General features: G+C 43.1%; 1 protein-coding gene across 1 annotated transcript in view; it reads left to right on the top strand.

Moving 5' to 3' along the window:
* LOC102451605 (guanylate cyclase soluble subunit beta-2-like) overlaps positions 1 to 8466 on the top strand; it is a 32800-nt gene extending 24334 nt beyond the window's left edge. Inside the window, exons 14-17 of the mRNA XM_006131393.4 lie at positions 1537 to 1751; positions 1837 to 1959; positions 3406 to 3583; positions 6697 to 8466. Coding sequence (XP_006131455.2) covers positions 1537 to 1751; positions 1837 to 1959; positions 3406 to 3557 — 490 coding nt within the window. The 3' untranslated portion in view covers positions 3558 to 3583; positions 6697 to 8466. The remainder of the gene's footprint in view (positions 1 to 1536; positions 1752 to 1836; positions 1960 to 3405; positions 3584 to 6696) is intronic.
* Positions 8467 to 9104: the final 638 nt, after the last annotated feature.

Consider the following 9104-nt stretch of genomic DNA (forward strand, 5'->3'; position numbering starts at 1 on the left):
ATTATCAACCTCCTTTTTCCTAGTCTTTGTTCTCTTTTTAAAACAAAGAACTAAACTCTGTTCATCTAAGTTTGATACATAATGATAATTTCTGATGTGTAACAGATGAAATTTGCCATCAGAATCACTTAAACTACATTAGTGCAAAAGAATAAAACCAACTCTTGCCATAGTCAATTTCGTATCACCCTATATCTATTTCTTGTCATATAAATCTCTAAGGGTACGTCTAGACTACCGTGTTTTGTCGACGGAAGTTTTGTCGACAGATACTGTCGACAAAACTTCCGTCAACAAAGAGCGTCCAGACACATGGAGTTCTGTCGACAAAGCAAGCCGCTTTGTCGACAGAACTCCGTAGTTTGGACGCAGTGTTACAGGCAATAACACCTTTTGTCGACAGAACGCTGTCGACAGAAGGTGTTTTGCCTCGTAAAATGAGGTATACCAGCGTCGACAAAACCGCAGAGTTCTGTTGACGTTATGTCGACAGAACTCCGCGGTAGTGTAGACGCTGGTATTGTTTTGTCGACAAAAGTCCACTTTTGTCGACAAAACTAGGTAGTCTAGACACACCCTAATTGGCAGGTGAATCCCACTTCAATCACTAATGTTTAATTTTACCATGGCTTCATGGACAATAAGAACCCTACCTATCAAGTGAGAATTTGATTTTAATAGACATCTATCAGGGATGATCTAGATGGTGCTTGGTCCTGCTGTGAGGGCAAGGGACTGGACTTGATGACCTCCTGAGGTCTCTTCCAGTTCTAGTAATCTATGATTCTGATCACCATGAGATCAAAGTTGATTAAATTCTGTGGGAAGACTCTCTGACTCAGTGGGCTTTGGATCAGGCACTTTGTGCATACTTACTTAAGCAAGCCAAACCTTGATCTAAATACAAAAACCAGCTGTAGAGCAAAATCTTCCTCTCAGTTAATTGTAGGGAATTTTGACTATTCTAACCTGCTTTTTCCCACCTGTTTTAGTTTAATTGCTGATATACACCATGGCTGTGTCTACACTGGGCCACTTATTCCGGAAAATCAGCTGCTTTTCCGGAATAAGCTGCGAGCTGTCTACACTGGCCCTTGAATTTCCGGAAAAGCAACGACGCTTTACTGTACAAAATCAGCCGCTATTCCGGAAAAACTATTCTGCTCCCGCTCGGGCATAAGTCCTTATTCCGGAACACTGTTCCGGAAAAGGGCCAGTGTAGACAGCCCAGTAGTCTTTTCCGGAAAAAAGCCCCGATCGCGAAAATGGCGATCGGGGCTCTTTTCCGGAAAAGCGCGTCTACATTGGCCACAGATGCTTTTCCGGAAAAAGGGCTTTTCCGGAAAAGCAGCCTGCCAATGTAGACGCTCCTTTTCCGGAAAAACTGAAAACGGAATAGTATTCCGTTTTAAGCAGTTCCGGAAATTCATGCCAGTGTAGACACAGCCCCCGCTATTCTGAGAGAAGAATGCTAAGAATCTGATAACTTTTGCTCTGTAAAAACCCCTTTTAATATAATTGTTGTTGTTGTTCTAGCTGCCTAAAGGGCAAAAGTTTTGAGATGACTGAAAGAGGAGAGATTGAAGTGAAGGGCAAAGGGAAAATGCATACCTATTTCTTGATTAGAAACAGGACTGCCACCGAGAATGAGATCATGGGAAACCCAACAAAGGAACCAGAGGCTGTCCATGAATCTGTTCAGTCCTTTCATGGGTCCAGGATCAAAACAATACGAAGTTCATGTCAGCAAGGTAGAGTTGGCCCAACAGGAAACCAATTCTTTTCACAATCTTTTAATTACAATTAAATAAAATATTCATTCTCCTCTTTCCTCAGCCATGCAGTTCAATTCAGAGCCAGACCAGCCTCCAACCATAGCAATGAAGTACATTGATGGTCCCATGGAAACGCAAGCCAGTCACAAAGGAAGAAGTCAAGAAAGAATTATGGACTTAACTGGTATTTTCTTTGTTACTGAATAGTCAACTAGTGGAGTTAGAAAGGCTTGATCCCACAAACTGATTGTATTACTCATGTGAACAGTCACTGCTTACATACAAATGCATTCAGAGGTAACTGGTGAAGGGTGGCACAGAGGGCACCAGCCATGTGATTTCTAGGCCGGGGAAGAGCCAGGACAATGCTCCACTTCCCTAAGTCCAACCTCTCCTGTCCCCTCTTCTCCTGAGTGTTGCGGTAGCAGGGATCCAGCCTCCCTGCACTCACCAGCAGCGGTGGGGGAAGTGGAGCAACATGGCCTCAGTTTACTTTTCTCCTTCAGCCAAGTCATTCTGCTTTCTGATGGAGAGTGCGGGGGCGGTTCTGCCCCTCTCCCAAGTGATGCAGCTGGGGGAGCAGAATGAGTTCCCCACCACTGCCAATTAGTGCAGGAGGCCAGATACTTTCTGCAGGTGCCAGGTGCCCCTGGCCTCCCCTGACCCCCAGGGACTCTTGTTCCACCAGCTGCTGGCCAGCCCTTTGCCCCTGCCACGCATGGCATTTGAAGGGCTGGATCCTCCTCTTGCCCTCCTGCCCCCACCCCATGTGTCATCCCTGGATGCATTATATCAGTGGGACTTCTCACATCAGTGGCTGCTGAAGGCTAACCATCCTACACCTTGTTTGGGGCTGAGCATATCCATCTTCATAGTGATCCCAGGCTTCAGCAATGGACTGGAGAGCAAGAAAATCACAGTGAGACTATTCGGACTACAATTATCGTTAACATTTTGAAAGTCCCAGGGATCTCACACCATGGTCAAAGCAGAGTAAAGTAGGAACGGGTATTCTCACTGCACCTAAGCCATAGAGAGGAAAGGGGTCTGTGAGGCTGCATGAGTGACCCGCATTAGAGGGAGGGCAGGGAGCTCTGATTCCCATCCCTAACCTCCTGTAACTTTATCTGTTGGTCCCACCTCCTCAGTCTCTATTGACTCAAGTACACTCGGGATTAATTCCATGAATTTGAGGGTCTTCTGCAACTCAGGTGTCCCACATCAACTGTGCATTCCCTAAGCTCTGAAAATGGATTTGTTTGTGCTTTTCTTGGTTATGAGTGGTAAGTTAATCGACTCTTATGCCTTAAGGCACTAGCCAATCACCTGTGATTAGGGAGGATTTAATCCCTCATGTACAGCATTGCACAGTTGATCAGGTGCCTTACGGGGACGTTCATTTTCCAGTGAAATTACAGGTGCTAACCAATGCTGGAAGCAGAATATCAGATTTGATCCTACATACAGAGCAAAAATATGTTATGGCTCTTCAACTGACTTAAAAATGTGTATCTCCCTTTATCTCTGCTCCGCTCATGGGCAACCAGTTATACAACCACCATACAGCTGCCCATACTGATCTATCTTTGGTCATTAAGAACTCACACACAGAAAAAACATTTCTTTACAGGCAAAACACATGACTTTGAAAGCGCTGGCTGTCGCCATGGTGACCAGCAGCCAGCCAGTGATCCTTATCTTCACAATCAGGAAAGAATCAAGCCAGCAGCTGAAGAACCAGAGATCAGACATGTCAGATCCAATTTTTGCAATTTAGTTTAAGCTGCTGACTTTTAAAGTTAAACAGGGTAAGTACATTACCATCTACTGCATTTTGCTATCTGGGTGACGCTTTTATATGGAAAATAGCACATGGAGGGTGTAAAAATGTCAGTTCTTCAGGGCTGGCAAGAAATTAAAAAGTATGGAGGATCACACAGGTATCTTCTGATAATGGTATTTACATAATTTAATTCTAAGATAGAAGCATGAGAGGACACAAAATGCTTTGGTCATAGGGTACTCCTCAGCAAGTGCCATATTTCTCCTACTCTCCTTCCCCTTGTCCCAACTGGATTCATGTTCTTGGGTTCCCATCTAGTGATCAGAATACATGGGGGCAGGAAACGATGGATTCCTGTTACTAGCGGCTTTCCTGCTCTAATGAACATTCACAATAAAATAAAAATGCCCTGAAGTGACAATTGCCTTGTCTGACTCCAATAGACATGACTACTTGCCTAAACGGGGAGCAGAATTTGACCCACACCCTATCTTTGATACCAGTTTACTTATGCAGGGGGATCTCTCTCGTCCTGACAGCAGGGATGGACTCAGATTTAATAAGCTCAGTACTTCCATTTCAAAATAAATATGGCTTTTGCTTTTTAGTCTTTATGGGACACACATCAGTTTATAATTTTTTACACTTGTATTTGTGCTGCACTAAGGCCACCTTAAAATGAAGCACATTGCTCAATATAAAAGCACGTTGAGCTGAGTTCACCCCTGTACAGTGGGCCCAGCACAAGGTCTTTGCACCTCTGACATCCTCAAAATTGGGTTTAAGTGGGTTCCAATTTGTTTTTGAGCAGCCTCCCTGCCTAAACAAAATTTAAAAAGATCTGGAGCCCAGCTTAGGGCATAACTTTGCTGCAGATAAGTAGTTCTTTAATTTCACTTACCTGATGCTGAAAATGAGATTCTGGATTGCTAGAGGATTTACCCCCATTGTAATGTATCCTCAGACCACATTTGATCAAAAATGGCAGAGTAAACAACAGGCTCAGTTGCCGAAAAGGATTTGTGACCTAGGATATACAAAAGACCCACGTAAACAAGATAGTGCATGGCAGAAATTGTTCTTTATTGCCCTGCAGCCATCCTAGCCATCCCAGTGTGTGTGTGTGGTTGGGAGTAGGTAGAGGACGAGGGGGTTGGCTTTGGACTCCACACTCAAAATTGTTTTAAGGCCTGCAGCTGTGAATTCTTGAACTAAGTAAGTGTGTGAATATGAATAAACTGTGTTGCACTTTGAGCGAGAATGCACAAAGTAGGATAACATCACTGCTGTTCTGACATGCTCTGGGGCATCAAATTTCCATCTCTGTATCCGTGTGCATCTGCAGTAAGTGTTCCAAGCTCCTTTAAATATCAAAGAGGAATGTGAGCCATCTGTAAGGAGTCTTCCATAGGCAGACTCCTCAGGTGGAAGTAATACTAATTTACTGGGTTAAACATTTCTGTTAAATCTAAAGTAATATGATTTGTCTGGCCACGTGCCCTGGAGCGTTAATGTTTATACAATCTGCCTGAGCACCATGGGACAGTCAGAATGGAACCCAATTTCATTACTGGTATGTTTTTAAGCAGGGGCCCCCTATTCTCTGAGCTCTAGGTATTGTTTTGGCGGTGGCTACATCTGTTCTAGATTACAGAACTGTCCAAGTTTTGTTATAGTAAAACTGGATATCAAGTTTTGAATACATGGTGGCATGCTGTGAAATCTGCATTACAAGCTACATTCCCTTCCCCCGCGTTCACTCTGGGGAGCCCTATACTTTCTATGCTGACTGTGGACAACCTGTACTAGTATACATCTCTAAGGAGATGTGGTGCGGGGACTGATGCTTCCCCCCCCCCCACAGAACCTTTCACTGACAATCAGAGGGAGTTGGGAGTTGGAATTGGTGGTGCCTCATTGGTGTAAGACATGGGTTCCCAAACTGGGGGGGTGATGTGAGGCAACCCAATGTGCCCCTCCCTTAAGTCCTTAAGTTTTGTTTTTCAGTCATTTCCTTTTTTTCCTCCTCAACAAGTTGTGCTGCTATTGCGGGGGGGGGGGGGGGGGGGGGGGAGGGGTGGTGCGTGAGGGTTTCTCAAAAATCAAAACGGGGGCATGATGCCAAAAAGTTTGGGAACCACTGGTGTAAGAGGACAACCTGCAAGGAAAGCATTTATCTGTCCTGCAAGACAAGTAGATTTTATTAGCCCTTCTCAAAAAGGCCACATGGTGGAACAATATTCTTGTCAATTATCCCAATTTGCACAGGGCACCTGTAAGGTTTACTAACTGTTGTGGGGGTCCTGAGCCCCTGAAATGACCTGCAATTTTCCATTCTGGCCACTAGCAATAAGAGATCCTAAGGCCAGGTCTACACTAGGGAACAATATTGAAATAAGGTATGCAACTCCAGCTATGTGAATAATGTAGCTGGAGTTGACATACCTTAGATTGAGTTACTGTGGCATGTTCACTGCGGGGATGGGGTGTGTGTGTGTGAAAACACTCCTGGTGACTCCCCTTATGCTTTTTGATCTGGTGGAGTACCTGAATTAATGAATGTGCAATCAGCAGTCAGTTTAATGGGTCTTTCCTAGAGCCGCTAAATCAACCCGGGGCATCAATCCCTGTAGAGCCAATCTCCTGGTAAGCATAGACAAGGCCTATCGTTGCAGCAGTCAGCAACTGCTTCTTTTGTTGTTTCTCAGTTATCTTCACAGCTCCTCTTGGTCTGAGTGCCTTACTGGAGAGGGAGGAGGATATAGTCTCCCCAAGTCCCATAACGTTGGGTCCATAGACAGTTTCAGATCTCCCTGTGGTAGGGAAAGAGGCCATAGAGGGACAGGAGAGGAATGAGAGATTTCCCCCAGGCAGCTATCTCAGCAGGAGAAAAGGCAGATCCTTCACTAGCACAGAGGAAGAGAAGGGGGATTGGCAAGGGAACCTAACCCAGCTGGCAGAGAAGGAAGGGGGAAGACATCAAGGGTGCCTGAGAAAGAGGAAAGAATTGGAGGGGGGGTATGAAGGAAGAGACATCGCAAAAGAGCCCCGAGTTACTTGAGCAGGCTGCCTCACTCTTCCCACAGGAAGACGTCTTCACACTGTACAGCACTTTTAAAAATCTTTTTTTTCCCTCAGATAATCAGCTGTCAGTCATCTCTTTGCTCAGAGATGCGAGGATACAAGGCTCAACACATCCCAGTAAGAGGGCTGGGTAGAGTACAGGCTCCACTCTGGAAGGGAATTCGTGCTTGAATGGTTGGAAAAAAAAGTCATTTGTTTCCTCTGCAGTGAGAGAGTACCAGTTTGGAAGCTCACAGAACTGCATCATGTAGACAGACCTCCCTAGGTCAGCAGAGAGGCAAATTTGACATACGAGGTCATTTTCCACTGAAAACACTGTGAATGTTTAAGCTGTGAAATATTTTAAATGCCAGTAATTAGTCCAATTCTTAGGCAGTTAAGTAATTATTCTGTTATTTATTTCATACTCTGTGTGCAATATACATGGGCAATCGCTTCATTATGTATGTTCTTATACAAAATTCTTCTAATGTCTCTGTTCTATAGATCCATTCACAGTATTCTGCGGGCACTGTTTTTTAAAAATAAATTATGGTTGCACATCAACATGTGTTCATAAAGCACCACACACAAAATAAACACTTGTGGTGTTATTTGTCTATTCATGACTTTCTACAAACATTGTTGAAAATCAGTGTGGGTTTGTGCTCCTCAATCACAATACAACAGGTAATTTCTCCTTGAGATACTCACCTCATCACTCTCTGATTTAATTAGCGTTAATGTCACACTCCCATCTCTGTATTCCTTCCTTTTTTCTCTTCAAGCATCTGAAGTAGTGAGAGTTTGACCTAATGAAAGTTTATTCCCTAACAAATTTGCTAGTCTTCAAAGTGCAACCACACTTATTTTTTTAAAAAATCAACTAAGTTCTTTTGAAAATCCATCCCATAATATTTTACAACATAATCAAAACTTCTTGTTTAAAAAAAAATGGGATAAAATTTTCTAAAGCACTTAGAGGAATTAACTATGGATAAAAATTAGAAATTCCTAAACAATATATTTTTAAGAGGAGCTGGATAAGACAGTAGAAAAATTCTCAAATCCTTCCCATTTTTCAATTACTTTTGCATTGGTTCTGTTCTCCCCTCCACTTTTCACTCTAAATATTATGAACACTGAAGCAACAACATTTTACTGGCACAAATGTTCAAAACAATCGAATTTCTAGGTTCAGCCAGACTGTTTATTGCATCTATTTCAATATCACTAAGTGTGATCAGACCTCACTGTGCTGTTGACAGTGAGGCAAATTTGACATACGAGGTCATTTCCCACTGAAAACACTGAAAGTTTATGCTGGGAAATATTTTAAATGCCAGTAATTAGTCCAATTCCTAGGCACTCTTAGGAATCAAAGCGGGGACTTCTGGAGCTAAGTGTAGGAGTCTTTACTGCAGGAGTGAGAAGCCAGCTGGTTCTCAGGCAGATTCGTTCTCTCTAAGGGTATGTCTAGACTACAGGCCTCTTTCGAAAAAGATTTTTCGAAAGAGATCGTCTAGACAGCCCCGAGTCTTTTGAAAAGTGAGCTGCTTTTTCAAAAGAGAGCACCCAAGCAATCTGGACAATCTCTTTCAAAAAAGCCCTGTTTGTGGTCAAGAACGCCTTTTTTGAAAGAGCTCTTTGGAAAAAAGGCATTCTTCCTTGTAAAAGTAGGTTTACCGCTGTCAAAAAAAACCCATTGCGTTCTTTCAATTTAATTTAGAAAACACAATGGCAGTCTAGATGTAGGTGAAGTTTTTTTCGAAAAAGGCCACTTTTTTGAAAAAACTTTGTAGTCTAGACATACACTAAGTGGTCTTGGTGCCACTAGATGGGATAGTACACCAAATCGAGGCTATGTCTACAAGTTTTCTCGGCAAAAAATATGCAAATGAGGGACTCATTTGCATGGGTCGAGATCTCATTTGCATATTTTCTGCTGATCTGTTTTTGCGGTGGGGTTTTTGTGCAAAAACAATCAGCGTAGAAATTTTCTTTTTGCGCAAAAACTCCTTTTTCTGCAAGATTGGAAGTGTAGACGTAGCCCTAGAATACATCTACACAGCAAGCCATTATTGCAGAATAATTTTGAGATGGCGGACTTCTTACTGTGACTTCTGTAACCCTTATTTTACAAGGAGTAAGGGAAGTTGAAGGAAGAGTGTTCTTCCTTCAACATCCTGCTGTGTAGCTAGTGCTAAAAGCCAAATTAAGCTATTTCGACTTAGCTACACAGTTGATGAAGCTGAAGTTATATATCTTAATTTGACTTTTGCCCTGCAATGTAGATGTGCCCTTAGAAGGTGTGTGGGTTACATATTTCCCCTACTGAGGAAGCGTGTCCTGAGCTTCAGAGAATTCCTAGATGAAATTCCAGATTAGACCTCACTAGTAACACCTACAGGCAGACTCAAACCTGGGAATTTTAGTACTTAGTGCATGAGCTAAAGGTCCAAGGTTTGATTCTGCCTGCGAGC

This window comes from Pelodiscus sinensis, chromosome 10 (assembly GCF_049634645.1).
Source record: "Pelodiscus sinensis isolate JC-2024 chromosome 10, ASM4963464v1, whole genome shotgun sequence".
Classification (NCBI taxonomy): domain Eukaryota; kingdom Metazoa; phylum Chordata; order Testudines; family Trionychidae; genus Pelodiscus; species Pelodiscus sinensis.